The 18,057-nt window shown below is 38.5% G+C and overlaps 2 protein-coding genes across 2 annotated transcripts in view; one reads left to right on the top strand and one right to left on the bottom strand.

Moving 5' to 3' along the window:
• The window catches only part of LOC128999116 (flotillin-2), a 344,453-nt gene that overhangs the window by 278,291 nt on the left and 48,105 nt on the right, over positions 1-18,057 (top strand). The window lies entirely within an intron of this gene.
• Positions 777-4,259, bottom strand: LOC128999112 (glucose dehydrogenase [FAD, quinone]-like). The gene is made up of 2 exons (XM_054425472.1): positions 4,182-4,259; positions 777-2,822 (listed from the first exon to the last, which is right to left on the bottom strand). The coding sequence occupies exon 2, from the start codon at positions 2,820-2,822 to the stop codon at positions 906-908; it is 1,917 nt and encodes a 638-aa protein (XP_054281447.1). The 5' UTR covers positions 4,182-4,259; the 3' UTR covers positions 777-905.

The following is an 18,057-nucleotide window of genomic DNA, read 5'->3' as shown; positions in this document are numbered from 1 at the left end:
ATATCTCACGATTGTTAAGATTGTTATGGTGATTTGATAGAAAAAAAATCAAACGGGTTTCATAAACACGAGTTTTAAATTTATTTGCTCGCGTAGTTAAAATGTAGGATATTTTGAGAAGAGGGTTCCCCAGTTTAGTGATTGTACGTGGTAGCAAAGGGTTTTATATTTTTGATTTTCCCATTCAAGAAATTCATAGGTCATGCAGAACCTATATCAGTTACTATTGAAGTAAAACAGGGCTTGATGATTCAGACTCATTCCACTACATGTGTTTTGATTAAGATTCAATCAACTCTGGCCAATCAACGGTGAAAGTGACGCGGTGTCTCAGAGTCGTGGTCCGATGCCTCCGCCACGGAAGAAGGATGTACAACCCGGCACCGACGGTAATTATTCCACAGAACAAGCGCACTTTTTTCTATCAATATTTCGGCGAAAGTGGGCCGCGCCAATTTTATTTTGGCAGCGCTCTTACGCCAGTGATGACGAAATGCGCCGCGACCGTCAATCCGGGCGACAATCGAGTAGACCTGTCAAGCCGTGCATGACAGTTGTTTGGTTTTACATCACGCCGTAACTAGAAACTCAGGTTCAACTTTGATGACAAATAGCTATGTAAATACGGTTCAAGAAGTTATTAGAGGGATGATGATAATACTCTCCTGATTTTTAGAATGACAATGGAATGCAGTAGTATGTATTTATTTTAGGTTAATCCGAAGGTAGGTTATAAATCGTAAGGAGTAAGGAATTTATATATGGTCATATTCCTCAAAGAATGAATATATTCAAGCTAAAATTTTCTGAACACAAAGGCGTAAACTAAATCTATAATTACGGGTATATTTGCTGCAGATGAAATGAGAATGAGTTTATGTAGTCTCTCCCCGTGCTACAGGTCATCATAGTTCGTTGTGACCCTTGGGCTCGATGTGGTCATCCTTGATCATGTCCGCAGCCTTCTCCCCGATCATGATGGTGGCGGCGTTGGTGTTGCCGCTGACCACTCTCGGCATGATGGATGCATCAGCCACTCTCAGACCTTGGACTCCTCGGACCCTCAACCTAGAGTCGACCACGGCCTCTGGGTCGTCGTCAGGTCCCATCTTGCAAGTCCCCACCACGTGGTAGCATGTAGTCCCTACCTGTCTCATGGCGCACCTCCAGTAGTCATCGCCGTCCCACGGGAACTCTTCGCAGACTTTGTAACGGACTCTCAACATTTCAGGCTCGTGCTTCTTCATCGCCTTTGTCCCGATGAATTTCTCAGTGAATCGCACAGAACGGAGGACGGTATCGACGTCCTCCTCGTGTTGTAAGTATCCAGGGAAGATCTTGGGAGGAGAGTGAGGATCGGTACTCCTAAGTAAGATTTCTCCTCGGCTCCTAGGTCTTAGCAGCAGCGGGAACATGATCATCAAGTCCTTTTGAGTGTTTAGACGCAACAGCTCGTCGCCCAGCTCAGAGTCTAGGTTGAACATGACGAGTACGTGTTGCAGCGTGAGTGTGTCGTTAGCAGGGAAATATACGTGATGATACTCTACGTCTGGATAGTCCTCTGTCTTCTTAGTTTCATCTGTGGTGATAAACGCTACCACATTGGCCAGCCTCACTTTTGAAAACTGCCCGGTTCTACGCGTCAGATACTCGTATAAGTCGTCTAACATCAAAAGCGGTTCCTTCACCTCGGGATGTAAAGGGACTGTGGAAAAAGCGTTTCCCAAAAATATGAAATGGTCTTGAAGGTTTTTCCCTACTTGCAGATCTTGTACTGGCGTTATTCCGAGTTCTTCTAGATGTTGTTGAGGTCCTATTCCGGAGAGCATCAATAATTGTGCTGAGTTAACGGTTCCAGCGGACAGAACTACTTCTTTTCTGGTTTTTACTTCATAGGTATTTTGGTCCTTGACAAACTGTACGCCATACACGCGTTTATCTTGGTCAATTAGCACCTTAGTTACGTGTGCCTTTTTTATTACATGAAGGTTTTCTCTGTTCTTGACTGGTGTGAGAAACGCCCTAGCTATGTTCATCCTCGCACCGTTGTTCAGAGTACCGGGTATATTGTTGAACCCTGACTGAACATCACCGTTTGCGTCTTCGGAAGGTCCGAAGCCGAGCTCCGTGCCTGCTTCGACGATGGATTGAGACAACCCATCGAAATAATGATCGTGGAAGTCCTCGAGACTCAAATAACCCCCTTCACCGTGGTATTTACTGTCCTTCAACCGATTCATTCTCATGTCTTCGGACTTTTTGAAGTACGGAAGAACATCTTCATATCCCCAACCGTCATTTCCCAAGGACTTCCAGCCGTCGTAGTCTTTCTTGTTTCCTCGCACGTACAACATAAAGTTGATCAGTGTAGATCCCCCCATCCCTTTGCCTCGTGGCCAGTAGCATGTCCCGTTTATGAAACCTCCACAGATGGTCGGATCATGTTCTGCCACGTACCCCCAGTCGTGTTCGCCCTTCTGGATGAGGAAGGCGGCCCCTGGAATGTCGGAGGTCCCTGTAGGGTCTCCGCCCGCCTCCAGCAGAAGCACTCTCCAGTCCGGCACCTCTGAAAGTCTATTGGCCAGGACGGAGCCCGCGGACCCGGCACCGACGATGATGAAGTCGTACTCCCACGGTCCACCGTCACTGTCCAGAAGATCCCCTCGGTCTCGGGGGTAGTACTGGGTTCCTCCCAGGCTGCAGTAGGAGCCCACCAGTGTGGTGATGAGAGCCGTGAACAGCTGACCCGTGGCCCCTACCGTGGAGTACTCGGGACAAGGGTTGGGGAACGACGCGACCACTCCCCCATCGCTGTAGTCCATCTGTAAAGTATTACGTATTTTAGTGTTGCGAGCAAACAAAGCCTTGGATACTGATGAAAAAACTATTTCTTGTAGTCTTGCATTACTTTTATTATTTATGATTGATGGGCCTTAATGAAGCGTTCTTGAATATTACTGTCTGTAATCTCTAAGCAATTTGACATCCCTTAGAACGAGTTTTATTTTTAATCCCTTCTTACAAACCGTGTGTCTTGGAGAATAGCTAACCTAACAGTTAAGGTGCAATGACATATCTTTGTTTGAAATACCACCAATGGTGGTTTGTTATTTAAAATTCCAGAACCCAAGTCCACCTTAAGCACAGGCAAACTAATGCATTTTTTGTAACTTAATTACATTCCTGCACAATATAATTAATTCTTTAAGTCATCCTTTGGGCAAAATATTTAATTATTTAAATTGAAACTGTCATGTACAAAATATGATTATACAGAATTTTGTATCGGTACTGAACTGTTTTTAGCAAAGCTAAAGGCTTCCTAAAGTGAAATGTTCATTATGAGTACATGAGTACTCATGATGTGAATACTTCAGATTTTGAAACATTTTAGCAAAAAAGTTTTTTGAGTATATTCATAAACATGATCATGGGATTTATCCACAGTTTACTACCACACCACAGTATATTACCACAGTATATTAGTAATCATAGATACAGGTTCAAAAAACGGTAGATCTCGAATAACAAAGACTTTTAGCAATAACACTCGATAAAAAAATTATACTTTTTTAAAGACTTAGAAGAACTTTCTATTCCTAAAATTATTTGATAAAAATCTTCGAAACCCACTGCACAGTAACCATTTTACAGAACGCCTACTATCAGTTTAAGGTTTCGATGTCTATATTTCTTGTAAGCTTACCACACTGAAAGGCTTGAAAGAAATTGAAATGGATTTCGCAACCGAGGAACAAAGCTTTATAAGAGAAATCCGGGCCTAGACCGGATAGATTTTATTGTAAGCTGGTGTGATGGTTAGGTGTGAGTACCAAGAACAAATACAGTTATCACCATTAGCAATACATTAGATAATCACGTGCCCCAATGGTTTTAAAGTTTAAGATGTTGGTCCACCAATCATATAGGTATTTAATGGTGAGAAAATCTTGTTGCACTGAAAATCATACGATAAAAAAGTTGAATTTTAGCTAATGTAAAAAATAAGTAAACTATCAAGAGTTAAAGGTCGAGGTAAGCATTAGCGGAAACATGGTGAAGACACTTTGTCTCAATGTTAGTTTAAACCCAGAGTACAGAGTCCGAAATAGAATAATCACTCAGTTAACAGTGTTTGCAATTAGATCCTTGATCAAACAAATATCGAGCTGTATACTTACAACGTCCAAGGAGAGATGCACCGGTTGAACTGTTGTAGGTCTAATGTCTAATGGTCAGACGGTCAGTGGATGTCCTCGACATTGAATCTGCTCATCTCATCTCATCTTACATCTTATAACCGCAGATACCAACCTTGAGTAGGAAAACTCTGGAGGACTTTTATATTTAGTATGACTGATCATCGTTTTCGAGCACACAAAGTTAACAATAGTTATTCTAAATTTTAAAGTATGTTTAAGACATGTCTTAAACGTTTTAACATTGAAATGGCTTTTGTTAATCCGGATGAGTATTTAAGGAAGATTGCCGATGTAAGGCGGGTTGATTGGTTTTATTATACAGGGTGAGTTTTAATTGTCCCCCCCCCCCAACTTTTTTCTACATTTTTTCAAATATCAATCCCAGACCACTTCCAAACATTGTTGGGTAGTAAGTACTTCATTTTGACAAGGTGGTCATTTCCGGCCGCCATCTTGGATCCGCCATATTGGATGCAAAATATTTTTTTCAGATGTAAAGGTGGGGTTGTGACCCATTATTTCGAACTAGATTTTTACCCTAATTGCAATGCCATAGACCGTTTTTAAAAATATTGATCCATTCCAAAGTTATGAGGCCTTTTTAAAACTTTATTTTTAGCCCATTTTAACATTGTGCATGTACAAACTAAGACCATAATCTCAAAATAGTGCTAGATAAAGATAAGTATACACTACCATTCATTGTCGACTTATTTTCACTTGGTTATGACGGATTTATTTTTTCGGCCGCCATCTTGGATCCGCCATTTTGAAATGTGATCAATTATTTTAAATATGAAGGGGGTGTTGTGACCCATCATTTCGAACTACTTTTTTAAGCTAAACTCAATGCCGCAATCCGTTTTTTGTTATCATGTTTTGATTTTGAAATATTGACATTTTTAACAAAAAAGTTGCAATATTTCATAAATGAAACTTGATAACAAAAAAAGGATTGCGGCATTGAGTTTAGCTTAAAAAGGTAGTTCGAAATGATGGGTCACAACACCCCCTTCATATTTAAAATAATTGATCACATTTCAAAATGGCGGATCCAAGATGGCGGCTGAAAAAAATAAATCCGTCATAACCAAGTGAAAATAGGTCGACAATGAATGGTAGTGTATACTTATCTTTATCTAGCACTATTTTGAGATTATGGTCTTAGTTTGTACAAGCACAATGTTAAAATAGGCTAAAAATAAAGTTTTAAAAAGGCCTCATAACTTTGGAATGGATCAATATTTTTAAAAACGGTCTGTGGCATTGTAATCAGGGTAAAAATCTAGTTCGAAATAATGGGTCACATCCACACCTTTACATTTGAAAAAAATATTTTGCATCCAAAATGGCGGATCCAAGATGGCGGCCGGAAATGACCACATTGTCAAAATGAAGTACTTACTACCCAACAATGTTTGGAAGTGGTCTGGGATTGATATTTGAAAAAATGTAGAAAAAAGTTGGGGGGGGGGACAATTAAAACTCACCCTGTATAATTGGTTATGTGAGATGTAGCGTGATATAAAACCTAATTGTTAATCTATCTAACTGCCCTGTAAGTAAGGCTCGCTTCTGTCAAGATCTTATTTACATGCAAAAATAACGACGAAGAATGTTTTATTGTTTTACATATTGAAACGAATGAAATACAATGTGACCACATGATCGCCGGTCATAACTGCTGTAATCGATAAACGAAGAATATTGGACTAGCAAGGGAAATGTGTTATATCTCAAACACTACTTAACAGTGATTGTCGTTAAATACCAGCAATACCTACGTTCAGATGTCTTTATCCATTAGGTAGTCTACATATTTCTGTGATTTAGTTGGCAGGTTACACTTGTCCCATTGACATTAGTTGGCGTCGTGACTCATTGATTTTGTATTTAGAGTATTATTTTACTACTATGTTGTGCAGTAGGTTTTTGAAAATAAGGCACACACTTTCACACTTAACATATTATAAATTCATACTCGCATCCGTTTATTGACCTATTGGAGTAGTATTAGGCTCATAATGAGAATTAGGTACAAATTTATGTATGGCGCAATGAGTTAGCTGTCGAATAAAATGCTTTGTAATGCTCACTAAATTATATGTCGCTTAAAATTTCTGTATTTGTTATGGATTGAACACCTTTGATTGATTGACAGATTTTGAAAAATAATTCGACCTCGAAAAACGAGAGTGTGTGGTTTAGGTGGAGTTGCATTAATGAGATGAGATCGTGGTAGCTCAGTTACTGGTTCAGTCAGGGTCGTTATTACACGCCTAATGATCTCTTCTCACTCATTAATTGTCACGTGTAAACACAAACTGTTAACCAGGCAAGCTTTATCTAATAAATTTACAGTATTTGTAACATGGATCTAAAGACTAACAGTTGTTTGTTGTTCTGTCATGTTGTAGGGGAAAAGTTACTGTAACACAAGTTAGGTGTGTTGGATTTTTACTGATATAATACAATGTACAGAATATATGCTAATTATAGTCTTGATTTGAGCGAGAGAAGATACGATTTGTTGGGTTTCCGTTGAATGATTCACGAATGCCATCTAGTCTTCTGAGTGGTCTGCAGCGTAGTCTGCGTCTTGTGTTTCATAGATATCCTTCTCCTCGAGGTTCAGGTTGGTAGTTTTCCAGTCAGCTCCAGGGGCGGTCCACGCTCCTCTGATCATGTCTGCTGCCTTCTCCCCGACCATCACCACGCTGGCCACGGGGTTGCCGTTGGGTACCAGAGGGAACACCGAGGCGTCTGCTACCCTCAGGTTCGTGATGCCGTGAACCCTCAACTCCGGGTCGACCACTGCACTCTCGTCAGTGACAGGTCCCATCTTGCAGGTCCCCGCCGGGTGATTCTCCGGCCCGGTGTGTTCTCTGATTACACATCTCCAGTAGTTCTCCGTTCCAAACATGAACTCCTCGCATCCTTCCATCGGAGTGCGATCCAACTCCATCTCCCATTTCCTCATCGCTTTGGTGTTTGCCATTCTTAAGCAAAATTTGATTCCCTCTATCAAAACGTCTACATCTATTTTCTCCGATAGATAGTTCGGGAATATGGCCGGAGCGACCAAAGGGTTTTTACTCTTTAGCGTCAAATATCCCGAACTCCTAGCTAGAATGTTGGTGGGCCTCATAGTTATGATTCGTTTTCCACATGGCCCTCCTACAGTTCCGTTGGTACATTCGTCTTCTTTTCCAGTTTGTGAACACTTGGCCGAGAAGCCGTCCAAGAAGAGTTGAAGGTCCGGAACGTCGTCTTTGACGTACTTACTCTTGACAAACCCCGTCACTTGAGTCAACCCCGTGCTAGCCAAGGGGCCGTCACGCTTCTCCAAGAACCACTTGAGTGTCGACTCGGTCAGCACTCTCGCGTCGTTGTCGTTCACGAAGAATTTCAGTGACGTTGCAACGTGATTATGAAGATTTTTCCCAACGGGAAGATCATGTATCACAGGTACTCCGACTCGTTCAAGCTCCTGCTTAGGGCCGACCCCAGACAGCATCAGGAGATGTGGAGATCCTACTGCGCCCGCGGACAGAATTATCTCTCGCAAAGCAATCACTTGTTGTGTTCTTCCCAACACGTCAAAGAATTCTACAGCCCTCGCCTGTTTGCTATCCGGGTCTATGATTATCCTCGTCACTTGAGAGTTTATCTTCACCACGAGATTCTTCCTGTGCTTGTTCGCTCTCAAGTACATCCTGGCAGTGCTGGCGCGCATCCCAGAGTCTACCATCATCTGGGCGATCGAGAATCCTGTCTGGTTTCTGCCGTTGAGGTCTGCCCGTCGGTATCCTAGCTCTTCTGCCGCTCTTAGAATGTCTTCAGACATGGCCGGTCGGTTTGAGAATCTGTAACCAGTACAATGCAAAATAATAATTATCTCACTAGAATCAGAGCATACAATCAATGGTAAAATTTACCTTGTTAATCTGTCCCGATTTTAGGAGGATTTCAATAAATTCACATATCGTTTCATTTTCTCCTGGACTAAAATTTTGTCAATCCAATTTAGTTTGCTAGCCATTAAGTCTTGAATATATTTTAAGTAGTTATTAGAACTAACCTCTGCACAGTAAGTGGGCCTTGATATCCGTGGTATCTCAGTTCTGTAAACTCCGGGTTCTTGTTGTTCTCAGACCTGATGAAGTACGGGAGAAGCTCGTCATAGCTCCAGCCAGAGTTGCCGGCACGAGCCCAGTCGTTGAATATGTCCCTGTGTCCTCTTGTATACATCATTCCTAGAATATTATCAATTGTCTTTAATACAACAAATCAGTCATAAAATTAATGTGTAATCTTTTGGTAGAAAATTCCTATAACTACAGTATTATTGTCAAATTCAATAAAATTAATCACTGTATTTTTTTCCTTTTTCAGGTACGTTTTATGGATACATCTGTAGTTGATCCTTTCCGTAAGTAAGTACACTAGGCACTTCTCACAAAAATAGCTTTGATTTTTGTTTTAACTTTTCATGTTCAAATCTTACTAGCAGTTGTATTGACGCATCGCTGTGAAAACTATTAACACTGTGAAATCTAATCACTCTCAAGACATAGGTACCACAAATAGACAATTAATAACATCAAACCAACAACAACCAAACGTATAATATCCTATATAAAACAAGTGCCTAATCTCCTACATATTTGTAACATGGGAGGCTCGCAGCTTTTGCATTTATGTTTTCGTGTCCCAGGACGCTAAGATCTAGTCTGCAAACCGTTTTACACATTAAGAGTTACGGCATTATCCCTGATCAAATGAAGTGATTTCCGTGATTTTAACACGAGACCTCGAGAACTTATCCTGCGTTCTATCACTAGACCATCTTACTTACCAGTCATGGCCCCAGTGCCGCCCAACATCCTGCCGCGGGGCCAGCGACACAGACCTTGTCTTCTGCGACATGCATGTTGCTGAGGTTCAGTACTGAACTGCCAGTCCAGGGCCGTTCCTACCGCGCTGACGGCGAACGCTGGCACTGCTGAGGTAGTCGGCTCCTCTGGTCCTGCCTCCAGGAGGAGCACCTTCCACGCAGGATTCTCGCTCAACCGCCCCGCTACCACCGCGCCTGCAACTCATCACAGTCTACTTTAGTGTCAGTGCTGAGGAATCATTAGTGGACATGCAGATTGGTACATCCTTATAAACTGAGCTGTGTTCTTCGCACAAAACTGAATATATTGAGATCAATACGAAGGGTGCTGAGTTCAAAGAACTCGTATACAATATTACACTTAAAAACTCTTGACCTCACACACCACCCTACGTGATCTAATTACTACTATTCTGTAGTAAAATTATATCTTGTTAATATTAGTTGTTAAAATATCATGGATTGGCAAGCCTTTGTCAAGCAATAACTTTATGGAATTAAAAAGTGAGCTGCTAAATTGCAGGGAAATCAATAACTCAAATGAGACGGCATATTGCTTGAAATTAACCATGTGTACTAACAATGTGTGCATAAACACCAATTTAATGTGTTTAGTGAATTTAACTATGAATAATTAAATTAAATTAAAACCAAACTATAATTAAATTACATTAAAATCGAACCTTTATACTCAATTGGAAAAGCCCTTATGGTTAATTATGTTCTGATCTACAAAAAGGTCATTAATGGAGGAAAAAAAAATTCAGTAATGAAATGAAAAAAAATTGTTGCAACCAGAGCTCGAGAAATTACAGCTTTGGTGTTAATTTTTCGTCAAATAGTAAAAAAATAATTATAATAATAATTTCTCAATAAAAAAATTAACGTGTACACAAAAATACTTGTAAAAGCGAATCACGCAGCTTGCTTCTTTACTAGATTCGGGTTAAGATTTTATTTACTACGGGATTCCTCTCTTAAAATACGAAAATATTTACTTTAACATAAGTGTCCCAGCCGCCCCTGGTTTTTTTTAGTTGGGGGAGGGGCAAGGCCTTGGAAGTGAACTTGATGGAGGGAGTAACAAAAGAAGTACTGATTTACCTGCGACTCCGCCACCGACGACGATGAAGTCGAAGGCTCTGTCGTTCTTGGCTATGAGGTCGACATCCTTGAACCTAGAGCAGGGCTGGGCGAGGGCACACTGGGTACGGATCATGATGTCCACGAAAGACATGAACAGCGGCAGGTTGGCGGAGCCCCCAGACACCCCACATGTGTTGGCGAGATGAGAGGAGTCCGCGAAGCTGCAGTCACAAGTGCTCGACATTCTCTCTGCCACATACACTTTCTACAATCACATATTGGAGATCCACTTTCGGGTCCTCAGGGATAATCTCTACCATTGATCCGGAGGATTGTTTTGGTGTGCCTCAAGGTGATGAATTAGGGCCCGTGTTGTTTCAATGTGAATGTACTTTCCTTGTATGATTAGCTGTTTTATTACAACTCGTGGTTCGAGCCATCAATTACCTTATATTTTCCGTTTAAATCGTTACTTAAACGGGTTACATAATAAAACCAGAGTGTGTCGGATTATGTTTAACAATATTAATTTGTTATTTTAATATTGAAAAAAAGATCGGTAATTACTCGTAGATTGTTTCAGATCAACCTACTTTTTTTTACTATTTTGTTACATTTACTTTTCTGCCCAGTATAAACAGAATAAAATAATCACCAGGACCACAAAATTTGACCAAGTTTCATTTAAAAACTATTCATTTAAAGTACTATGGTTTAATTTAATAGAGCAAAAATAGGTCTACTGTCGACGAATTTTAATTAGCTAAACTCTGCTTTATTATATACTATTAAACCTGATGTATTTATATTGAGTTGTCTAATTATATTAGGATCTGCAATAGCAAGTTTTTATTTTAAGATCAGTTCATGATTTACAGTACAGTACACCACTTTTCATTGATCAAGCCAAATAAATAGAACAATATGTATCTATAATGTTAAAATCTTTGTCGCTTTGGGGTTTAAGATACACAATTACTGTAATTGATAATACTCTTTTCTTCAAATGATATCCTCAAAACACATAAATATAAGCCTTGGAACGATTATTTGCAAAGACATAAATACAGGGTTAGTAAAAAGTGTGGAGACCCCCTGTTATTTTTTTAACGGCCCATACTAGAAAAACTAAACTCGGCACACCTTTATGGCATGTTATGAAGTACTTTTTGGGCATAACCGTCACTTGGTGTGCATCCCCAAAATTGGGGATTTTGGGGGAAACTAAAAAATTTAAATACAAAGACCTATCGAGTGACCCCTCATTTTGAAGGTCTAGGTAAAAGAAAACCAAAAACGCAAACTAGAGGTCTTTATCTCAATCCAGTAAAAAATGGCAGCCAATTGAAATTCTCAGAAGTTGAATTTAACTTGCAGCTTTCCAAGTCTGGAGGGGGTAGCGGATTTTTATCCCCCTGGAATTTTACCCCCTGGGCAAACGTGACGTCACAAACCAGGGGGTAAAATTCCGGCCGCGAACTTTTGAGTTTCGCGACATCAGCTCGATGGAATTAAACATATATTTTCACGGTTGTGAATTTAATCAGAACACATCAAATTATCAAAACCTAAAATGTACGGCCCGGATTTTTACCAACCGGAATTTTACCCCCGGAATTTTACCCCCCGGAATTTTACCCCCCGGAATTTTACCCCCTAGTCAGATGTATAAATTAGTGAGAATGATTAGTTATCTTCATTCAGTTTTAATTTAATAGTAAACATTTTATTATTAAGTAGCCTCTTAATTTATTTCTAACATTAACAAATCGAACATGTTAATAATATTAATTATGAGATTCGAGTATCAGGATTCGATCTTGCTGGACTGTTGGTTAATACGATCAAAATAAAACAGCGAGTTCTGTTTACTTAGTTGAGATTACAAAATAAATAAATAAAGATAGGCTACTAAATAATGAACTGTTTACATTTAATTAAAAACAGAAATAAGGAAATCAATCATGTCATTTCTAAAATCGGCCAGGGGGTAAAATTCCGGGGGGCAAAATTCCGGGGGTAAAATTCCGGGGGGTAAAATTCCGGGGGGTAAAATTCCGGGGGGTAAAAATCCGGGGGTAAAATTCCGGTTTATATCGCTAATCTAATTAATCACGTTCTGACTACTTTCATTAGACTTCTAAATCCGCGGGGGTAAAATTCCGGCCGCGAACAAACTTTTGGCCACTCAGGTTACTACGTCATAGTGACGTCAGCTTTGCCCAGGGGGTAAAATTCCAGGGGGATAAAATTCCGGCGACCCGTCTGGAGACCCCCTGTAAATTTTGTAGCGGCTCACACTAGGAAAATTAAACTCTACACACCTTTTTGGCATGTTATGAAGTACTTTTTAAGCCTAATAGCCACTTGCTTACCAAACCCAAAATGGGGGATTTTGGGGGAAACTCAAAAGTTTTTAATGATAAGCCCCATCAAGTGACCCCTCATTTTGAAGGTCCTGGTAAAAGAAAACTAACAACGCAAACTAGAGGTTTCTATTTCAATTCAGTAAAAAATGGAAGGTGATTGAAATCTTTAAAATCGGAAATAACTTGCAATTTTATATTGAACTGGCTGCCATATTTTACTGTGTTAAGATAGAGACCTATAATTTGTGTTGTTAGTTTTCTTTTATTATGACCTTCAAAATGAGAGGTCACTCAATGGGGCTTATCATTAAAAAATTTTGAGTTTCCCCCAAAATCCCCCATTTTGGGTTTGGGAACTTATGAGAATTTCTATCGGCTGCCATTTTGTACTGAACTGAGATAGAGACCTCTAGTTTGCGTTGTTGGTTTTCTTTTACCAGGACCTTCAAAATGAGGGGTCACTCGATGGGTCTTTGTATTTGAAATTTTTTAGTTTTCCCCAAAATCCCCCATTTTGGGGATGAACACCAAGTGGCGGTTATGCCCAAAAAGTACTTCATAACATGCCATAATGGTGTGCCGAGTTTAGTTTTTCTAGTATGGGCCGTTAAAAAAATGACAGGGGGTCTCCACACTTTTTACTAACCCTGTATATTGTTTTGAAACCATTATTTGTGTTTGGTTAAAATATAGTTTCCTATCAAACCCCACATACTCTTTAATCATACCAATCCACATACAGTAACAAAAATTAGTTATTTTTACCATGTCAATCGTTTAAAAGTGTATATATAAAACACAATTTTAGTTTAACTGTCATATAGGGGTTATAGAAATATTTGAACCATTGAAATTTGAATATTTACAACAAAAAGTAATAAATTTAACAGTCAGGGGCAGTCCTCTTTGCGCTTTACTGCCCTGTACTTCAGACTAGAATTGTGATATTTTAAATTAGGCTTTATAACTAGAATTGCTCCCTATTTTACTCAGAAATTGTTTAAATTTATTTAAAGATATTTAATTTCTAATTCTTCATTTCAAATAATTAAACAATATTAATTAAATTAACTAGGTCCATAAAACCTTTAGGCCAGTAAATGAATAGTGTGACTCTCGTAAAAGGTCTCCAATTTTGATAGAATTTAGATTTAACGTGTAAAAAAGTTGTACGAGATCACGAACTAGCCAGATTTTACCATAAGGAGGTTTGCAACCGATTTTTGGGTGTTTTGCTCTAATGAAATCAGCCTTATGGCAAACAATGCAAACAATGCAATGATCTTAATTATAATCTTTGTCTATTGAGGAAGTTATGAACGCAGTACTTGGCTCATATGTTTATCATTCGGTGAATAAACTAACTAATAACGGTTACTAAGTGAAGTATCGTTATTAAATTTGCCAAATTTATCTGTTTCAGGGGTAGGCGTAAAATGTTTTAGATCCTTGTAGAAGCAAAAATAATTAATCATTAAATAAAATGTTACTTAGACTTAAGTCTTAGTGTATAGAAAACTCTTATTATGCAGGTTTGCTGCTACGAAAATATTTCGTTTTAGGATGTGCACATTAGCTATTCATTCTCGAACTCTTAAAATTACACAACAAATAAAATATTTCAGCAAAAGAATATATTATATTATTCATGTGTGAACATTTACTTAAAATGTTTCATATTTGCAAAATTCAACTGCCAAAGGTTACATTTACACGGTGTTCTATGGTGATCTATATGGGCGTCTATGGGTGTGCATCTTATCTATGGTGGCCTACCTGTTAAGCTCTGTGGTGTAGAATGACATGAGCGGGCCAAGCTCATATGAGCTACTAAATAGTAGGCATCAATGCCATGGCCTCCACCATAGGTGCATCTACTCAACGGAAACTACCCTGCTGCAGCAATCCTGAACACTGCACACTCGGATTTACCAGTTATTGTGAACGTAATACAGGGTGAATCAGAAAACCCGTGCACAACGTTTTGGTCCAACAAGCGTTAAAAACGACCTTTTTATTAAAAATACGCCATTAAAAATTGTTTTAGTGGGTTACAATTTTAAAATGTCACTTTAGGCACTTTTCTTTTAATGTTGGGATCATTAAAAGAACAAATATGTGCCCGAAAAGTAATTTTAAAAATTGAAAACATGTCGAAATCAAAGACATTTTACAAATTTAGAAGTAGGGCGGTTTTTAAAGGTGAAGGAGTTCGATTTTCGAAAAACGCCTAAGACTCTCTTTTTTCATGACCATGAAAGTTCTTTCAAATCTTTTTTAGCTCTTACCGTTTTAAGCTATAGCCGTTAAAAACGTGTTTTTCTAAAAGAAATGGGTATTTAAGGGATTTTTTTTGGGGGGGGGGTTGTAATTTGAAAATGTAACTTTTTGGGATTACCTGGGTGTCCTGGGAACGAGACGGACCTCCCAAAAGAAATTCAGATCCCTAAAGCTATTCTAGACGTGGGTAAACATTTTGTTTACCTGATCAGTGAGTCTGTGAGTTACACAAGCGGCTTTATAACCCGTTAAGTATGTGTACGAGTGGTCTGATTCACCTTGTATATTATGGAAAATCGAAAGATGCTATTAATTAAAGAGTTGGGAAATACGCGAGATTCTACTAGTGATTTCTACTACGAAGACCATTTTAGAAGTCATGAATTCAAGTTTAGAGGCTTAAGGGCTTGTTATTGCAATATAAGGGATAAGGATTTTCAGGGATGACAAGTTTGACTCCAAATAATGAGGCTTGTATTCCCTCGAAACAAATATTTCATGGAATAAAATAGTTTTTAAACTTCAAGTTTGGTTGATAGTTGGTGAATCTATTTTTAGTCATTTTACTCTTTTACATGTATATTTAGTTGGTAGTTTTATTAATTTATTACTGCAAATCAAAATTAATTTTTGAATTAATCTTATCATCTTCCTCTAAGAAGTCCATTATTTCGTGAGGGTTTTAGGGGAACTTCTCACAGCTAGGTAATTGTAAAACTTTTCGTTGACTATTTTGGACGTTGAGTTTGGCCCAACCCTTCTCACTGTATACTAAACCACAATAATTTATATAAGCATTGTTGTTTGTCTTGGGTTTAAGAGCTAATTCAGTTTTTGGTAAATATGCATTTTAGGGTTTGCACGCGATTTTTGAAATTTTTTTTTTCATTCTACTCGAAATTTAACGCTGATTCCGAAAATGACGTTCTTTTTCCGCGGAAAACGACCATAACGCGGAAAAACGACAAAAAAACTTTTTTTTTACCAAAACACGTCATGTGGGTACTCAAATTAACCGTAATATTAAGCAGATCACGACTATGCAAGAATTTTTTGGATCCGAGGTCAAATAAGCGAGATTTTCACGTAAATATGCGATGCTATTTTGGATTTTTGCTCCAACTTTTGTTTGTGTCAAAAAACCAGCTGATCAGGATCAGCTGGTCATTATTTTATTATAATTGTTTATGTTTTAATAACAGGTAAAAGGGATGATACTAAGCATAACCTAACTTAACGTAACCTACCCTAACCTAACATAACCTAACCTAACTAACCAACCTACCTAACTAACCAACCTAACCTAACTAACCAACCTAACCTAACTAACCAACCTAACCTAACCAACCTAACCTAATCAACCTAACCAAACCTAACCTAACCAACTTAACCTAACCAACCTAACCTATTCTAACCTATTCTAACCTAACCTAACCTAACCAACCTAACCTAAACAACCTAACCAACCTAACCTAACCTAACCAACCTAACCTAACCTAACCAACCAAACCTAACCTAACAATCCTAACCTAACCAACCTAACCTAAACAACCTAACCAACCTTACCTAACCAAACCAACCTAACCAACCAAACCTAACCTAACCAACCCAACCTAACCTAACCAACCTAACCTAACCTAACCAACCTAACCTAACCAACCTAACCTAACCAACCTACCCTAACCTAACCAACCTACCCTAACCTAACCAACTACCCTAACCTAACCAACTACCCTAACCTAACCTAACCAACCTAACCTAACCTAAACAACCTAACCAAACTAACGTAAACAACCTAACCAACCTAACCATCCTAACCTAACCTAACCTAACCTAACCTAACCTAACCAACCTAACCTAACCTAACCTAACCTAACCTAACCAATCTAACCTAACCAACCTTACCTAACCTAAAAACCCCGAATTCCCACCTGTCCCCTAGTGAGTTGGAGTTATTGCTGGTAGTATCACGTTTTTGTGAAAATCTCGCTTATTTGACCTCGGATCCAAAAAATTCTTGCATAGTCGTGATCTGCTTAATATTCCGGTTAATTTGAGTACTCACATGACGTGTTTTGGTAAAAAAAGTTTTTTTGTCGTTTTGGTCGTTTTTCCGCGTTATGGTCGTTTTCCGCGGAAAAAGAACGTCATTTTCGGAATCAGCGTTAAATTTCGAGTAGAATGAAAAAAAAAATTCAAAAATCGCGTGCAAACCCTAAAATGCATATTAACCCAGTTTTTTCCGAGCTTTCCATGTTTAATCAAAACCTCTTAACCCAGCATTATTACAGATTTTATTGTCTCAACCAATTTACATGAATCGCTCCTGTTTACGTTGTTTTCGCCTAGTTTCCACAACCTGTTGTTCCCATCTTTGTCCCAGTCTGTTTGAGGTGGAGAGTTTGCTTGTATTTTTGCACCAATTCAGTTACTTATCGACGCTATGACTACCGTTGTTTTCTTATATTTCTCCTTTTTACTCATATATTCAAGACGTTTTTAGAAATTCGTCTTGGAATCTGGATACTTTCCCCTTGTTTAGTAAACACCTTAACTAATTTTCTCAAGACATTTTCACAATCATTTCTTTGTCTTTGCAACAGTTTTCAACGCAAGCTTGTATAAATACTTTAAATACTAAACACTTTCGGGTCAGTAATGTAATTTGTTCATGTTTATGCTCCGTTTCAGTTATAATATTCGTGATTTCTGTTCATACTCGGTGTATATTAGTAGGTTTTTATAGTAGGTTATTTTTTACATAATAGTACGCTATATTTCCTACCAAAGGAGAGCCTAAAAACGCTTTATGTCCGTATGATGAACTAATTTTATTTGTCATACTGCACAATTCTTAAAGCTAAATGATAAACAAGACTAATGAATTAACAAAATACAACAAAAGACCATTTTTACTTCATAAATAAGCTCCCAAAACGGGTTTGTTTCTGTTTTACTGTTGTGCAGGAATATGTGTTACCTTCATTTATTTTCAATATGAATTACTCCGCAAACAATAATAAATTCCTATTTCTTTACTGAAATTATTTTCCATTTGTCTAAATGTTGATAAAGGAGTGTATATTGTAGTGAAACACAACATAACGCCATGATAAACACAAACAAATGTTAGTAATGATACGAAAATGTACTTGTTTATCGGGACTATTTTCTTCGGTATAGCGGACTGATTTTGCAGCTATATAAAGTTCGGGTGATGTCT

The sequence above is a fragment of the Macrosteles quadrilineatus genome, unplaced genomic scaffold, assembly GCF_028750875.1.
Source record: "Macrosteles quadrilineatus isolate MER2022 unplaced genomic scaffold, UCM_ALF_1.0 Scaffold_7__1_contigs__length_78375512, whole genome shotgun sequence".
Lineage (NCBI taxonomy): Eukaryota > Metazoa > Arthropoda > Insecta > Hemiptera > Cicadellidae > Macrosteles > Macrosteles quadrilineatus.
The sequence above is the reverse complement of the archived record's forward strand: the minus strand, read 5'-3'. Positions and strand labels throughout refer to the sequence as shown.

What these genes read in the sequence shown, in the direction of transcription:
- LOC128999112 (XM_054425472.1), bottom strand. Translation starts at nt 2,822, where the DNA reads ATGGACTACAGCGATGGGGGAGTGGTCGCGTCGTTCCCCAACCCTTGT.